The 15286-nt window shown below is 37.5% G+C and overlaps 3 protein-coding genes and 1 pseudogene across 4 annotated transcripts; 2 read left to right on the forward strand and 2 right to left on the reverse strand.

Moving 5' to 3' along the window:
• Positions 1 to 6587: 6587 nt before the first annotated feature.
• On the reverse strand, positions 6588 to 8961 carry LOC104726464 (uncharacterized). Its single transcript, XM_010445337.3, has 8 exons — positions 8747 to 8961; positions 8545 to 8622; positions 8031 to 8177; positions 7758 to 7796; positions 7469 to 7605; positions 7208 to 7354; positions 6917 to 7111; positions 6588 to 6820 (listed from the first exon to the last, which is right to left on the reverse strand). The coding sequence occupies exons 1-8, from the start codon at positions 8912 to 8914 to the stop codon at positions 6769 to 6771; spliced, it is 963 nt and encodes a 320-aa protein (XP_010443639.2). The 5' UTR covers positions 8915 to 8961; the 3' UTR covers positions 6588 to 6768.
• Positions 8962 to 9108: 147 nt separating this feature from the next.
• On the forward strand, positions 9109 to 11261 carry LOC104726480 (mitochondrial metalloendopeptidase OMA1-like). Its single transcript, XM_019235510.2, has 3 exons — positions 9109 to 10158; positions 10251 to 10399; positions 10895 to 11261. Exons 1-3 carry the CDS (start codon positions 9658 to 9660, stop codon positions 11142 to 11144), a joined length of 900 nt encoding a protein of 299 aa, XP_019091055.2. The 5' UTR covers positions 9109 to 9657; the 3' UTR covers positions 11145 to 11261.
• Positions 11262 to 12453: 1192 nt separating this feature from the next.
• LOC104726470 (uncharacterized) lies at positions 12454 to 13328 on the reverse strand. The gene has a single exon (XM_010445340.3). The coding sequence runs from the start codon at positions 13228 to 13230 to the stop codon at positions 12598 to 12600; it is 633 nt and encodes a 210-aa protein (XP_010443642.2). The 5' UTR covers positions 13231 to 13328; the 3' UTR covers positions 12454 to 12597.
• Positions 13329 to 13994: 666 nt separating this feature from the next.
• Positions 13995 to 15081, forward strand: LOC147948911 (mitochondrial metalloendopeptidase OMA1-like; annotated as a pseudogene). The gene is made up of 2 exons (XR_015580832.1): positions 13995 to 14094; positions 14644 to 15081. The product of XR_015580832.1 is annotated as a mitochondrial metalloendopeptidase OMA1-like (transcript).
• The last annotated feature ends 205 nt before the right edge of the window (positions 15082 to 15286 follow it).

The following is a 15286-nucleotide window of genomic DNA, read 5'->3' on the forward strand; positions in this document are numbered from 1 at the left end:
TTGGAGTACTTCAAGCTCAGATTATTCATCAACAAATGAATACTACCAGCGAGACACCTTGATTGCCTCCGGTATGCATCCCTCAGTTAAGGAATTTGATATTAAGGACTTCTTCGCAGCAATTGGTCAAGTTGAAGTTGAAATTGATACGACAGAGCATACGCATGGCAAAGAGGCGACCATTCGGTTTGAGTCTGATGAACAAGCAACAAAGGGCCTGAAGTTAAAAGGTAACCAATGTTTAGGTCGCCCCTTCTATCTCCGTCGTTCTCCAAACAGTCTGTACACAATTTATGTTAAAGGATTTGACACGAGTCTTCGAGAGCATGAGATGAAGGTGCAGTTGATTGAGCATTTTAGCCCAACTACAGATGTGAAAGGTCTTTACTTTCGAAGAGACAAAGAAGGTTTGATCAGAGGTGCTTATATCAATATAAATGATGATCCTCAGATAGTGCAAATTCTTGATCAAACTCTCATAAAGGGAAGGAAGCTTACTGTTGAATCTTTACAACGGAGAAAGGCTAGAAAGGCTACAAAGGTGGAGATGAAACCCATCCATGAAACCGAAGAGCAAGAAGACTCGCTTCGTCTACGACAAAAACGATGAGTTAGTAGAAGAGACATAGTTCAGGACATGGTTCAACCTTTTCTCTATCACCTTTTTTTGTAACTTTCTAGTTAAGGTTTTGGTTGGAATTTGAAGAGTAAGAAACTTATTGAACACTCTTTTTGATCATGTCAATGGAATCAAATATTATCTTCTGTATGTCATGAATTGTAATGTCTAACATGCTTCGTTTGCATTTTCCGCTTTTACCTCGTTTTGGTTGTGTTCTTTGATTTCAAAGAGCAAAAAAATCGGACTGTTTCTCACCACCTTGGCTAAAAAACCCGAATGGGTTATATATGTCTAAATCCGAAAACCCAAAAAAACCGAAAATCCAAACTCGATCGGGTTCAGAAACCCGATGCCTAGGGCTGGAGACTAGGGTATCCGAGAGGAAGAGTAGAGTGGGATTAGTTCGTTAAAAGCCAAAAAAAAAAAAACCCGGGTGGTTTGTTCCGGTTATTCGGAAAATTATACCGGAAATAAGCGAAATAAACCCTCTCCCTTAATTAAAAAAAAGGGCAATTCTTGTTGTTCTTCTTCTTCTTCTTTCTCGAAACTTCTTCATTAATTTCCATTGGCTAGGAATACAAAGCTCTTCATTAATTTGGTTCGAGAATTTCATCAAACATCTTATGGGTATGGAAATCCTAATGTCTAGATTAAAGCATGATCAAGGCTATCTAGCATTATTAACACTAATCAAGATAGGAAACACATAAATAAAGCCTTAGACATCAAAGATCAATCATCTATCTCCTTAATCTACCTAGCCCAAAGTTCTAAGGATCTACTCACTCATCATCATGATCACACAAAGGAAAGAGTTTGATCTTTGTGAAATCATAATAAGAGATTATAGATTAAGAGATTTAAAGGAGAAATGGCTATTAAAGACTTAGAAATACTCAATCATTCAACAAACCAAGAGTAGATAAGCTTAAGAACCCTAAATGGCTGCTAAACAAAATATAAGATAAAGGATAAAAGGGAGCCGGGTCAATCCAGTTCAAACCGGTTTAAACCCGGATCAAAACTAAAACAAGTAAGGAGCCTGGCTGCTCCACGCGGGCAGGGTTTGGCCGATGGGAGGTGGTGGACGGCTTCACGCGGGCAAGGTTTTGCCGATGGGAGGTGGCTGATGGCTTCCCTCGGGCATGGTTTGGCCGCGGGAGGTGGCTGCTGGCTTCACGCGGAAAAGGTTTTACCGATGGGAGGTGGCCGATGGCTTCCCGCGGGCATGGTTTGGCCGCGGGAGGTGGCCGATGGCTTCCCGCGGGCATGGTTTGGCCGCGGGAGGTGGCCGCTGGCTTCACACGGAAAAGGTTTGGCCGCAGGAGGTGGCCGCTGATGGTGGCAATCAAGTGCGTCTCCTGTTCCATCGGCTTGTGTTTGGCTGCTGGTCTTGACCGCTTGCTTCACGTGGGCAAGGTTTTGCCAATGGGGTTGGCCGATGGCTTCACTCAGGCATGGTTTGGCTGCGGGAGGTGGCCGCTGGCTTCACACGGAAAAGGTTTGGCTGCGGGAAGTGGCCGCTGATGGTGGTGATCAAGTTCGTCTCCTATTCCATCGGCTTGTGTTTGGCTGCTGGTCTTGACCGCTTCACGCGGGCAAGGTTTGGCCGATGGGAGGTGGCCGATGGGAGGTGGCCGATGGCTTCATGCAGGCATGGTTTGGCCGCGGGAGGTGGCCGCTGATGGTGGCGATCAAGTTCGTCTCCTATTCGATCAACTTGTGTTTGTCTGCTGGTCTTGACCGCTTGCTTCACGCGGGCAAGGTTTGGCCGATGGGAGGTGGCCGATGGCTTCACGCAGGCATGGTTTGGCCGCGGGAGGTGGCCGCTGGCTTCACGCAGAAAAGGTTTGGCCGCGGGAGGTGGCCGCTGATGGTGGCGATCAAGTTCGTCTCCTGTTCCATCGGCTTGTGTTTGGCTGCTGGTCTTGACCGCTTGCTTCACGCGGGCAAGGTTTGGCCGATAGGAGGTGGCCGATGGCTTCACGCAGACATGGTTTGGCTGCAGGAGGTGGCCGCTGGCTTCACGCGGAAAAGGTTTGGCCGCGGGAGGTGGCCGCTGATGGTGGCGATCAAGTTCGTCTCCTGTTCCATCGGCTTGTGTTTGGCTGCTGGTCTTGACCGCTTGCTTCACTCGACCACCGTTTTGCCGATGGTCTTGGCCGCTGATGGTGGTGATCAATTGCCTCTTCTCCACTTCACTCTTCTTTGCTTCTTTGCATCAAAACAAGTCCAAATGCTCCAAACGTGATGATATTACTCCAAGAATCTGAGAGGTAGCACACTAGATGCATATGCTCCTAAAATAACCTAGAATGACAAGATTATGCAACAAAACTAACCAAAAACAAGGCTTAAAACCCAACAAAAAACAAGATATCACATATCTAAAATTCCATCTTTATTTTTTATTTACAGGTGAGGAGAGACGATATATTAACTCTGATAGTATTGAAACGTCAGATAAAAGTGCTCATGATAAATGATCTACACTCAGGATTTTCTAAACAGTATACAAGTTTCTGGATTGCCAAGCCATGCTTTAACGTTGAAAATAGGAGCACCTGTCATGTTGCTAAGGAATATAGACGCTAAGGGAGGTTTGTGTAATGGTACGAGGTTAATTATTACTCAGATGGCCAATCATGTAATCGAAGCAAGAATCGTGACAGGAAAAAAGGTGGGTGATAAAGTACTTATCCCTAGGATGTATATTAGTCCACCTGATGCAAAGTTTCCCTTTCGTATGAGGCGACGAAAGTTTTCTGTTACCGTGACGTTTGCAAGTACTATAAACAAAAGTCAAGGTCAGACGCTAGAACATGTTGGATTGTTTCTACCGAACCGGTTTCACACATGGACAGCTTTATGTTGCCTTCTCTCGAGTCACAACCAGAAAATGCTTAAAGGTATTAATTACAGATAAAGATGGAAAATGCCAGAATAAAATACTTAATGTTGTTTTCAAAAAGGTATTTGAGACTGTATAATTATGGTTTGTAGTTGGATAATTGTTTTGGATATTTAGACTTGAATTACATTTCTTCTCTTAAATAAAGTGATTTTTAATATCTTTAACACTACCTCTATTTAATAGTCAAATATAGACTTTCACATTGGAAAAAACCATTTTCTAATTTTGACTTATTCTATATTATAAAATAATAAATAAATATATTGTAGATGGTCTAAGAACATTTTATTAAAAAATTTCACATGATTATATTTTATTTGGTTTCAACAATGTTGTTTGAAAACATATAATTGTTAGTTGTGTCATAAAATGTATATATGATTTTACATCATATCTATTAACTACAAACTTTACCTTTAATCTGTAATTATATATATAATTATAAATATTAAAAATATTTAATAGTCAAACAAAAGGTGAGACACTAAAACAATTAAGACGCAACGTTTAATCGTGACTGTTTGTATTCTTACAAATCTGGAATCCCCTTTTCGTTTTCGATAACAGAGAAGAAACAGGAAAAACCCTAATTGGAGAAAATCATGAGATTCGATTAGCGCCAAGGTCAAGGTCTAATTGATCTTCTTCCCGGAAGAACTAATTGGCGTATACACGCCAAGGTCTTACATTCTTGGAGTATCAGCGAGTTCTTTACAAAAATAGTACTGCTTCTTGTGGATGTAGAGGTTAGTGTCGTGAATTGAACATCATTCTTACTTAAAGTTCAATTTTTAACAATTCTTATATATACGACTTCCTACACAATTGTTATTAAACTGTGAAGAGTAACACAATCGAAACTACTTTTTTACCAAACACACTCGCCAAACTCCAGAAATATATCGACGATGGTGAATGATATGATATTAGAACTTTCAAAGTAATCAATCCAACCCTGAATGAGAGGAATAATCATCATCCTTATCAAATTAAATTCACGGACGATACCACTATGACGCTGGTCCAACAATTGAGTCCAAAGAATTAATTTTGATTCGAGGATTTGGATGATATATATCGTGGAAAAATAAATCATTCCATCTCTTTCGGTAAGTGTTTCGTTAATTAATTTAATATTGATATGGTACAATATGTGAGTATAGTTAATTGTAACTTTGTGTTTGGGAATCTAGAATCTTTATATGATCTGGTGTAACTTTGTGTATTGGTCCCTCCCTTAGAAAAATATGAATTAAGTTTTTTCCAAATATAGATTTGCAACACTTTGGAAAACTAAATTCTGTCTTTTTCCCAAATTAGATGTCTGTGAGTGTATAGTAGATGTGGAAGATAAAAGAAGACCTGAGAGTGCCAAGAATAGTAATGATGTTCTCACATTGTTGAGTGGCAGGTAAAATACATTTACTTTACCTTTATGACAGTTAAGTTTTAAAGTTGTCTATGTTAAATTTTTTTATTAATTTAATAAACATGTAGGAATGAAACTGTGAAATGTCGTGTCAAAGACAACTACGCTTCTGAATTCATGTCTAAATGGCAATCAAACGGGTGCCATCTCATATACAAATCCGAACCTTTGTTTTGTGTAATGCGGTTTGTGAAAGTCGGAGAATATGAAGGTGTGTAACATAAAATAGTTCTGATATAATCATCATAAGGTAACCAATATATTCACTTTAAACTGCAAATGTTTATAGGTGCACCATGTATCGAAAACATATTGGCCTATTCGAAGATCTTTATAAAACCAAAGTTCAAAGGACTGGAGCATCACCAGGATATGTAAGATTTGATTATGTAAAAATAACTTTATACACTTTATATATGATTATGTATGATGTTAAAATAATTTTGTTTCATACACTTTATATATTTACAGGTCTAAGTTTGCTGGACGTTATTACATAAACCATGTGATGGAGCATTAAAGTGAGAGCTCAGGGACTCAGTCATAAAGAATGGACTCAGAAATGAAGATACGGTGGCTTAATGAACTTTTTGTATATGCAAACTTTAGTATAATTTTGAATGTTTATAGTACCAAATACAATGGTCTAAATAGAAGTACATTTATGGGTTGCTTAAAATATTATTTTAATGGTCTAAACGAAATTACATATTAGATTGTCCTAAATTATTATATCAAGGTAATTAAAATTGACCGTAACAATTGTATTTAGTTCATTTAAAACTTTGTTACGGTCAATTTGGGCTTAAACTTTGTAAATGGACTTTAAAATTTCAATTAAACTTAAAAAATGGACTTTAAAATTTCAATTTATATTTTGCATATGTAGAATAATACTATAAATATTTTATTATTTTAAAAAGTGAAAAAAATAATATTTAATATGAAACTTAAATATATATATATATTTGAATATACGAACTACTATAAAAATTAAAAAAAAATAAACAGGTTTTTAAAATATAATAAAATTTGATTTAATATTTTAAAGAATTAAATTAGTTTTTTTTTTTCTATTCAGTTCCTGCCGCACAAGCGTGCGGGTAACTCACCTAGTTAGTTTATAAAGTTGGAGAAACAGATACTGATAGGGATGATACGATGTTGCTTGAGCTTGAGCGTGAATGTTTTGGAAGTATAAAGAAGAAAAGTTGACCAAGCTAATCGATGTAGAGCTCAGCTACGACAAGCAACAGCTGATAGCTGATGCTGAAGCAGAGCTAGCTACAATCCTTATTTTACTTCTTATTAACAACGCTTTTGTTACTTTTCACTTCATTTTAGTTTGTTGAACCAAGTGGTTTGTCGTTGCCAACGCTTATTTCGGTTTAAGGAGAAATATCTTCTTCTTCTTCTTGGGTCCTCTACTTTCTCTATCATCATCATTAACCAAATCATTGAAGCAAGACCCTCTAACAAAATGGGATCCAAGTGTATAGCCTATATATGCAAGAAACCCATATATATATATATATATATATATATATATATATATTAGGAATGAAGATCTCACATCAGGATCCCATACAAAGGTGATCCTTAGGGTAAAGTAGCCAACAAAATAGTGAAAATGGGTAAAGTAGCCAACCAAATAGTGAAAATACATAACGCAGTTTTATAACATTAAAATTTAGGCCAGTATTCTTCCATAAATAAAAACAGAAATAGTATTATCCAAATATTTATAGGTGGCTGGTCGAGAAACAAGTCGCAGCAACGGTAGCTAGCTGCAGCTGGTCTCTATTACTTGTTGATCTTGCTAGAACTGACAATGCCATACACCGGAGGCGATTCTCTAAAGAGAAAAATAAAAAATCACAAATTAGTGACAAGTCACGTTTTTATCAAGAGACAAAGAATCAATCATCAAGAACAAAATGTATGTACTTACTTTGTGAATCTACTTGGATCCCAACGCTCATGACGACGAGATTTCGGGGGGATAAAAGGAAAATCCAGATCGCGAGTGAAATAGAATTCGTCTCTCTCTTTAGCATCATGAACTTCAAGTTTAAATCCTCCCAGGTCACTTCCATTAAGTTTTAAAGCGGCCACTGTGCCTTGTAACATTTCAACGAAAACATGTCTGTCAAAAGAAAATGGTAAAAAATATATTAGCACAACTTCAACTTTAATTACTTGTCACAAAAATTAGAGTGATTAAGAAAGTAGTCACAGAGACCGTAAAATAGGTGTGGTTCCATTTGTTTGAAAATAAATTCTTCGGATCATTCCACATGGACAGAAATGCTCAAGCATTGCTTCCGCGATATCATCCTCAGAAAGCGAAGAATCATATCCCTTTACGAAAAGGATGCCACCATCACAACTGAAATTTACAATGCACCAGTGTCATCATCAGCGCAATTAATGATTTGCAGGAGAGAACATAATCAACACAAAAAGAACACATGTCTCCAAAACATGGAAATTCAAAATTTACCTCCCCCCAGGTTGCCTTTCGAATTCGACTATCTCGCCTACCTGAGCATTCTTTTCAAGAGGATGAGCATCCGCATAGACAGGAAACGGACGAGTAATGTTCGCTTTTTTATAAGTATAATTGATATCTGATTTAGCCTGTATATATATATATTTTTTTTTAAAACACAGTACGATTTTCTCGTTAATTGGCACTTACATTTAAAAATACATATATATATATATATATATATATATATATATATATATCTATAATTGAAAACCATATAGAAGATTTAACTATTGCTTACCTTTTTCTTGGCAGGCTCTTCTTCACCTTCATCACTTTTCTGCCAAAAAGAAAAACATAATTCGAGTCAAAGAAGTAACTAAAAAGACTCGGAAACAGTATCTACAAGAAGTATAGTCAATTCGGGGGGATTTGAGAAAGAAATGTACAAACAAAAAGAAAATACAACAGCTAGCTCTAAAAGGCACGCGCTACATAAGCAAAATAATTGAAACAGGAGACATAACAAGACTGAGGTACAAGTAACTGGAATGAGTAAGACTGTCTCGCCTACCTCAGCGGTCTTTTCAAGACGATTATCAGAAGAAGAGCACGGAAGCAACATTCGTTTCAGGGTTCCTTTCTCCAGTGTATCAGATTCCTTGCTGGAAACATTACTACTGCTCTCTTTTCTAGGAGTATTGGTATCTGCTTCAGCAGCCTGTATATATATAAACAGAACAGTATCGACAAGAAGTACATATATCGTCAATGCGGTTAGAGAAAGAAATGAAGATCTTACATAAAAAAAAGTAAAAAAGCAAATACAAGAGCTAGCTTGAGTCCTAAAAGATACACTACACAATTAAAACAAGAGAAAGTAACAAGATCCAAAAACATGGTTTTGAGCTCAAAGAAATAAAAATGACTCAGAAACAAGTATCTACAAGAAGTATTGTTGTTGTTCATGACTCAAATGCGGTTTGAGAAAGAAAGATACAACAGCTAGCTCTAGAAGGCATACTAGATAAGAAAAACGATTAAAACAGGAGACATAACAAGACTGAGGTATAAAGTATCTTAATCACCTTCTTGTGATCCTTAGAGGATGAATTAACTTGAGCAACTGAAGCTGCAGGTATCTTTGCCACTTTCTTTGAAAGTTCCTAGTAGTTATATTTTCCCAGATCACAATAGATACACAAATAAGTAAGTGTGGTATGTTAGTTGAAATTTTTTATCTCTACTAGAAGAAAAATCATATCGCAAAAGTCAGTGATTTATATATACTTGGATTGAGGTAACCATGGCAAGTAACTCCTCCTTAGACGGCATCGAATCAAGTATTGATTTCAAAGTTGCAGCAAGAGAAGCCACATCGTCTTTGATAGAAGCAAAATCTACTCTCAGAGAATCCAAATCTTGTTCCAAGGAGGAACTCTTGCTAGATTTCCCCATTGAGCAAAAAGAGCACGACTGCTAGGGTATTCTAGTAGGATTAGTTCGTTCTTTATAAGCCAAAAAAACAAAAAACAAAAAAACTCGTCGATAGAAACCGGGTGGTTATTTCCGGTTATTCGAAAATTATACCGGAAATAACCGAAATAAACCTTCTCCCTTAATTAAAAAGGGCACAATTCTTCTTCTTCTTTCTCGAAACTTCTTCGCCAAATCTTTCAGCATTTTTGATCCGAAAATTTTCTTACACCAATCTTCCCATTTTCCTCGCGGCTTCAAGCTCTCTCGTTTCCCAGAAACAATGTCATGGTACAGAAGAACAAAACTCGTGTTCGAGACCCTGCGACGTAACATAAATCCGAAGATTCTACCTCGATCTCGTCCTCATGTTCCTTCAAGAATCAATCCAACTGGGTCTTCTTCTAATCCCACACCTAATTTCTCTGGGTTCTCTTCAATTCCTTCGCTAGGGTTAAGATCATACACATCATCACTCGGCCACCAAAACGCGAATCGAATCGCGTACAACCCGTTTCTGAGTCTACCAAAGAGACATTACTACGTCGATCGATACCAAGTTCGTCACTTTAAGCCACGAGGACCAAGAAAATGGTTTCAAAACCCTAGAGCAGTATTAACGGTGACGCTCGTCGGTTCCGCCGCGTTAATCACTTTGTACTTTCGGGAATTTAGAAACTGTTCCTTACACAAAGAGAACACATTTCATCCTCTTGTCTAAACCTATGGAGAAACGACTCGGTGAAGCTCAGTTTGAGCAGATTAAAAAACAGTACAAGGGTAAAATCTTACCCGCGATTCATCCTGAGAGTATTAGGGTTAGGTTGATAGCTAAAGAGGTGATTGATGCGTTGCAGAGAGGTTTGAGTAATGAGCGTGTTTGGACTGATTTAGGGTATGCTTCTACGGAGACTAGTAGTGATAATAAGGGAGTGAAGGAGACTGCTATGGCTATGAGTGGTGGTGAAGAAGAGACTATGACTGATATGAAATGGTCTAAAGAAGATCAGGTTCTTGATGATAGTTGGATTCAACAAAACAGGAAGAAAGATTCACATTCTCATTCAGCTACGTCTCATCTTGAAGGGATTAATTGGGAGGTTCTTGTTGTTAATCAGCCTGATGTTAATGCGTTTTGTATGCCTGGTGGGAAGATTGTGGTGTTTACTGGCTTGCTTAATCAGTTCAAGTCAGATGCTGAAGTTGCCACTGTGATTGGCCATGAGGTATTTAAATGTGCTTTGTTTCTGTTAGGGTAGGAGAGTTGCTATTGGAACTAAATCATGGTTTTTTCTGATTGTTCTGTTTATCGGATTAGGTTGGTCATGCGGTGGCTCGACATATAGCTGAGGGAATAACAAAGAACTTGTGGTTTGCAATCCTTCAACTGGTCCTCTATCAGTTTGTCATGCCTGATCTTGTGAACACTATGTCTGCCCTTTTCTTGAAGCTTCCTTTCTCTAGAAAGTAATTCCTCTTCCTCTCTTCCTGTATTTTACTGTCAGTCCTTTACTTTTTTACTGCAGTAGCTCTTTCGTTTTCAATTAACTTACGAGGTCTGTGTAGCATTGAGGAAATGTTAGGTTTTGGGTTCATTTTTCACATTCTTTAGCAAATGGTCAGGAACAACAGTTTGAAACTTCAATAAATTGTAAGAAACTTGTCATTTGGTTAATCATTAGAAGGTGTTGGAGTAGTTAGGCATAGTAGGAAAAGCGAACAAGCAAGGTTTGCGAGTTATTTTTTGACATTCATTTGCGAAATACATTGGTTGTATGTTTAACAAACTAATCATCTAGTGAATCATTCTGCTCTAAGAACTAATGTATTAAGCAGCTGTTATTGTATTTAGGGTAATGGTAGGAGAAATGTATAAGAAAATGAAAGATGCGTGTGTTTATGTATGAGGAAGGATAACAGGTTCTGATGCATTCAGATTCTTCTTTGTGTGTTACACCACAGGATGGAGATGGAAGCCGACTACATTGGTTTGTTGTTGCTTGCATCTGCGGGATATGACCCACGAGTTGCTCCCACAGTGTATGAGAAGCTGGGAAAGCTCGGTGGAGACAAACTCGGAGACTATCTATCGACACATCCCTCGGGGAAAACGAGGTCAAAGCTTTTGGCTCAAGCACATGTGATGGAAGAAGCACTAATGATCTATAGAGAAATCCAATCAGGTCGCCAAGGCATAGAAGGCTTTCTTTAGCCTTTCTCTACTCATCTTTCAGCTTGCGTCTGTACATTACACTATCTTTCATGTTATGTTAGTATGTTCTTATCATTAAGTTGATTAAAACAATTAAAAGTGATTCTGATTGAGACATAGTATGGTGTAGATGAATATTTTTCACAGAGAAAATGCAAATGGTGGGAGTAAGAAAAGAACATACAAACACTGAATTGAATATATCTATCTATTGGTGAAATCTAAATTATAAGTGAAAGCCTAATTACACTTCCGACACAAGATTAACTAAAATCATTACAACCACACACACACACAAAACCAAATAAATTATCAAAGTCGAATCAAAAAGCCTTTCTCAGTTTCAAGACTCATGTATGTACGGTGACAAGGGTTAAAGAGCTTCTAAAAGAATATACAACAGCTAGCTCTAAAAGGCAAGCTACATAATTAAAACAGGAGACCGTCTTTAAAAGACTGAGGTACAAGTAACTTGAGTAACTGGAATGAATAAGAGACTCTCTGAGCCTACCTTAGTGGTCTTTACAAGAGTATGGTGATCAGAAGAGGACGGACGTAGGGTTCTTTCTCCAGTATATCAGATTCCTTGATGGAAACATTACTACTGCTCTCTTTTTTAGGAGTATTGGTATCTGCTTTAGCAGCCTGTATATATAAACAGAACAGTATCGACAAGAAGTATATCGTCAAAGCAAATACAAGAGCTAGCTTGAGTCCTAAAAGGTACGCTACACAATTAAAATAGGAGACATAACAAGAATGAGGTATAAAAGTATCTTAATCACCTTCTTGTGATCCTCAGAGGATGAAGTAACAACTTGAGAAACTGAAGGTGCAGGTATATTTGCCAGTTTCTTTGCAAGTTCCTTAGTTATATTTTCCCATCACAAAAGATATACAAATAAGAGTGATGTCCTCTCAAAACTTATTTTGCTTGCATGTGACTTTGCGTCTGCTGTGCACACTGCAGTACTGCACCACCTAAAGTCGGTCTGATAATTGTTATTTGTTCATTGCAGTGCAAGACAACAGGGGATACACATTGATGAAATTGCTCAGTATTGTCTGGTGATTTGAGAGATGTTTTCAATATCTAGAACCTCGGATCACGTCTAGTTCAATTCTGAAACTCTGGTATTGTTGGATTGTTTCTTTGTTTCCTTCAATTTGGTAAACCGACATCAAAAAGTTCAAAGTTGCTTCTTTTTATCTGAAACAAAATGTGTTTTTAAGTCAATGGTGTGTGATGAGACATATGTTGCAGACTGAATCAAACTTGTATAGATGAAATTATTAATTTGAACTTCAAGTCTAAAAAAAAAATCTTAATATCATTAATCAAACTGCATTACATGTTGCAAACAAAGACAGTATCAATATCATTACAAAAAAAAAGAAATACAAATTAGCAAATCATTAAGACCACAAGATAATAAAACAAATTTTTGAAACCCTAATTAGACTCTGGTTTGTCAAATAGTTCGCGACAGAGAGGGCAAGTGCCATTAGATCGATCTACCCACTTATTGAGACATTCTTCATGATAACAATGCGAGCAGTTAGGCACGTGGCAGTAATCCTCAGTTCTAGACAGATCAAGATCTTCCAAACAGATGGCACAAGTCGTCAAATCTGTTGGCGATAGAGACAGAGCAGAGTTGCGACGCACAACGTTGTACACCTTCTGTGTCAGTTTGACAGTGCCTTTCATGAATAAAGGTTGTTGTTGTGGCAATGGAAAGTTAGAACTTTTGCTTCTTTGTCGTAGGGCTTGGACTACAATCTCATCAGTTATGTATTCGGACAAGAGATGATCGTGGAGTTGGCTATGGAGGGTTCGATAGACGTCCTTAGGTTCGAAGGTTCGGAGTTTCAGAATGAATTTTGGGTCTCCACCTGGTGGAGAATCCCGGTAAGATCCGACACTCTTGATGCTATCATGATGATCATCATCGCTCTTCTCTATGATAAACTCCTCGAAGTACCCTCTCTTTACGGTGATTTTTACCGTGCTTAATAACTCTAACGACGGATCTTGTGACGTAACGGCTAGATTAACATCGAGTCTGAATGATTCAGTATCCATTGTGGGTGTGAAATCAGTAAAACAAATCTCAGAGACAGAGTGAAAGATGATTCGTAAAAGATTAGTAGATGAGAAGATTGTGGCGAAGGTGTTGTGTGTGTGTTGTGGTGTTGTGTTATATTTATAGAAGCAAATCGGACTCCTAAACGCGTTTATGTAATTTTCCTTTTTTCTATTTTTTCCTTTTTACTTTAAAATACTTTTGATTAACAACAAAAACCTAAATTAAAACAACAAATATAAATCAACAAAAAAACCTGTGACGTAGCACGATCTGATTGGCTGATAGTTTGTAAACCAACAAAAAAAAAAAAGTTTGCGGAGAGAAGTCGTCTCTGTCTTTCTCATCGCTCTCCGTCGGCGAAATCGGATTTTGATTTAAGAAATTGGCATCAAAAATTGAGGGGAAATATGAAGCGTTGTTGGATTATTTCAAGGAATTGGAGCAAAGTTTATCACGTCGAGAAGAGAAAGACGTAATGAATTTCACAGATCTTTCAGTTCAGGTATGTTTCATCGGAGGTGATTGATGCGTTGCAGAGAGGTTTGAGTAACGAGCGTGTGTGGTCGCCTGGTCGGATTTAGGGTATGCGTCTGTGATTGTGATTGGGCATGAGGTATTTAAATGTGCTTTGTTTCTGTTAGGAGACTTGCTATTGATACGAAAGCATGGTTTTTTTCTGTGTCTGATTATTCTGTTTATTGGATTAGGTTGGTCATGCGGTGGCTCGACATATAGCTGAGGGAATAACAAAGAAGTTATGGTTTGCAATCCTTCAACTTGTGCTCTATCAGTTTGTCATGCCTGATCTTGTGAACACTATATATGTCTGCCCTTTTCTTGAAGCTTCCTTTCTCCAGAAAGTAATTCCTCTTTCTCTCTTGTCATCAACATTATCTACTGTCTTTTACTGTCAATCCTTTGTTTTTTTTTTACTGCAATAGCTCTTTCGTTTTCAAATAACTCATGATGTCTGTGTGGCATTGAGGAAAAAGTTAGCTTTTTAGGGAGGTTTTGGGTTCTTTTTTCACATTCTTTAGCTTATGATCAGGAACAACAGTTTGAAACTTCAATAAATTGTAAGAAACTAACCATTCGGTTAAACATTAGAAGGTGTTGGAGTAGTTTAGGCATAGTAGGAAAAGCGAACAAGAAAGGTTTGCGAGTTAGTTTTTCACATTCTTTTGCGAAATATATCCGGAGCAACAATTGGTTAGATTGGTTGTATGTTTAACAAACTAGTCATCTAGTGAACCATTTTGCTCCAAGAACTAATGTTTTAAGCAGCTGTTATTGTTGTTAGGAGAAATGTAGAAGAAAAATGAAAGATTTGTGTGTCTATGAGGAAGAAAAACAAGTTCTGATGCATTCAGATTCTTCTTTTGTGTGTCTGTTTGTGTGTTACATCACAGGATGGAGATGGAAGCAGATTATATAGGATTGTTATTGCTTGCATCTGCGGGATATGACCTACGAGTAGCTCCCACAGTGTATGAGAAGCTGGGAAAGCTCGGTGGAGACAAACTCGGAGACTATCTATCAACACATCCCTCAGGGAAAACTTTTGGCTCAAGCACATGTGATGGAAGAAGCACTAATGATCTATAGAGAAATCCAATCAGGTCGCCAAGGCATAGAAGGCTTTCTTTAGCCTTTCTCTACTCATCTTTCAGCTTGCATCTGTACATTATGTGCCCTCCAGCTTTTATGTTATGTTAGTATGTTCTTATCGTTAAATGGATTGATGCAATTAAAAGTGATTCTGATTGAGACATATATAGTTGAATAGTTTGGTGTAGATGAATATTATTTTACATAAGAAAATGCAAATGGTGGGAGTAGGAAAAGAACATACAAACACTGAATTGAATATATCTACCATTTTTGATCTATTGATAATATAAAATCAGAAATATCAAAGTTTCTTTGCTTCTTTTGGGATAATAGCTTGAGAGTGAAAAGTGGGCCAATTTTGCTTCTGAGCTTTAAATGTGTGTTTATAAATGTTGTGATAGACCGTTGAGCTCACCACTGCTATTCTCAGTAAATTCAATT

The sequence above is a fragment of the Camelina sativa genome, chromosome 2 (genome assembly GCF_030686135.1).
Source record: "Camelina sativa cultivar CO46 ecotype springtype chromosome 2, ASM3068613v1".
Classification (NCBI taxonomy): Eukaryota; Viridiplantae; Streptophyta; class Magnoliopsida; order Brassicales; family Brassicaceae; genus Camelina; species Camelina sativa.

Coding starts and splice junctions, on each gene's coding strand:
- LOC104726480 (XM_019235510.2), top strand. CDS start 9,658: ATGGAGAAACGACTCGGTGAAGCTCAGTTTGAGCAGATTAAAAAACAG. Junction 10,159..10,250: donor CCACTGTGATTGGCCATGAG/GTATTTAAATGT, acceptor TTATCGGATTAG/GTTGGTCATGCGGTGGCTCG. Junction 10,400..10,894: donor AAGCTTCCTTTCTCTAGAAA/GTAATTCCTCTT, acceptor GTTACACCACAG/GATGGAGATGGAAGCCGACT.
- LOC104726464 (XM_010445337.3), bottom strand. CDS start 8,914: ATGGGGAAATCTAGCAAGAGTTCCTCCTTGGAACAAGATTTGGATTCT. Junction 7,797..8,030: donor GTCTTGAAAAGACCGCTGAG/GTAGGCGAGACA, acceptor TCTTTTTGGCAG/AAAAGTGATGAAGGTGAAGA. Junction 6,821..6,916: donor GATCCAAGTAGATTCACAAA/GTAAGTACATAC, acceptor TTTTCTCTTTAG/AGAATCGCCTCCGGTGTATG.
- LOC104726470 (XM_010445340.3), bottom strand. CDS start 13,230: ATGGATACTGAATCATTCAGACTCGATGTTAATCTAGCCGTTACGTCA.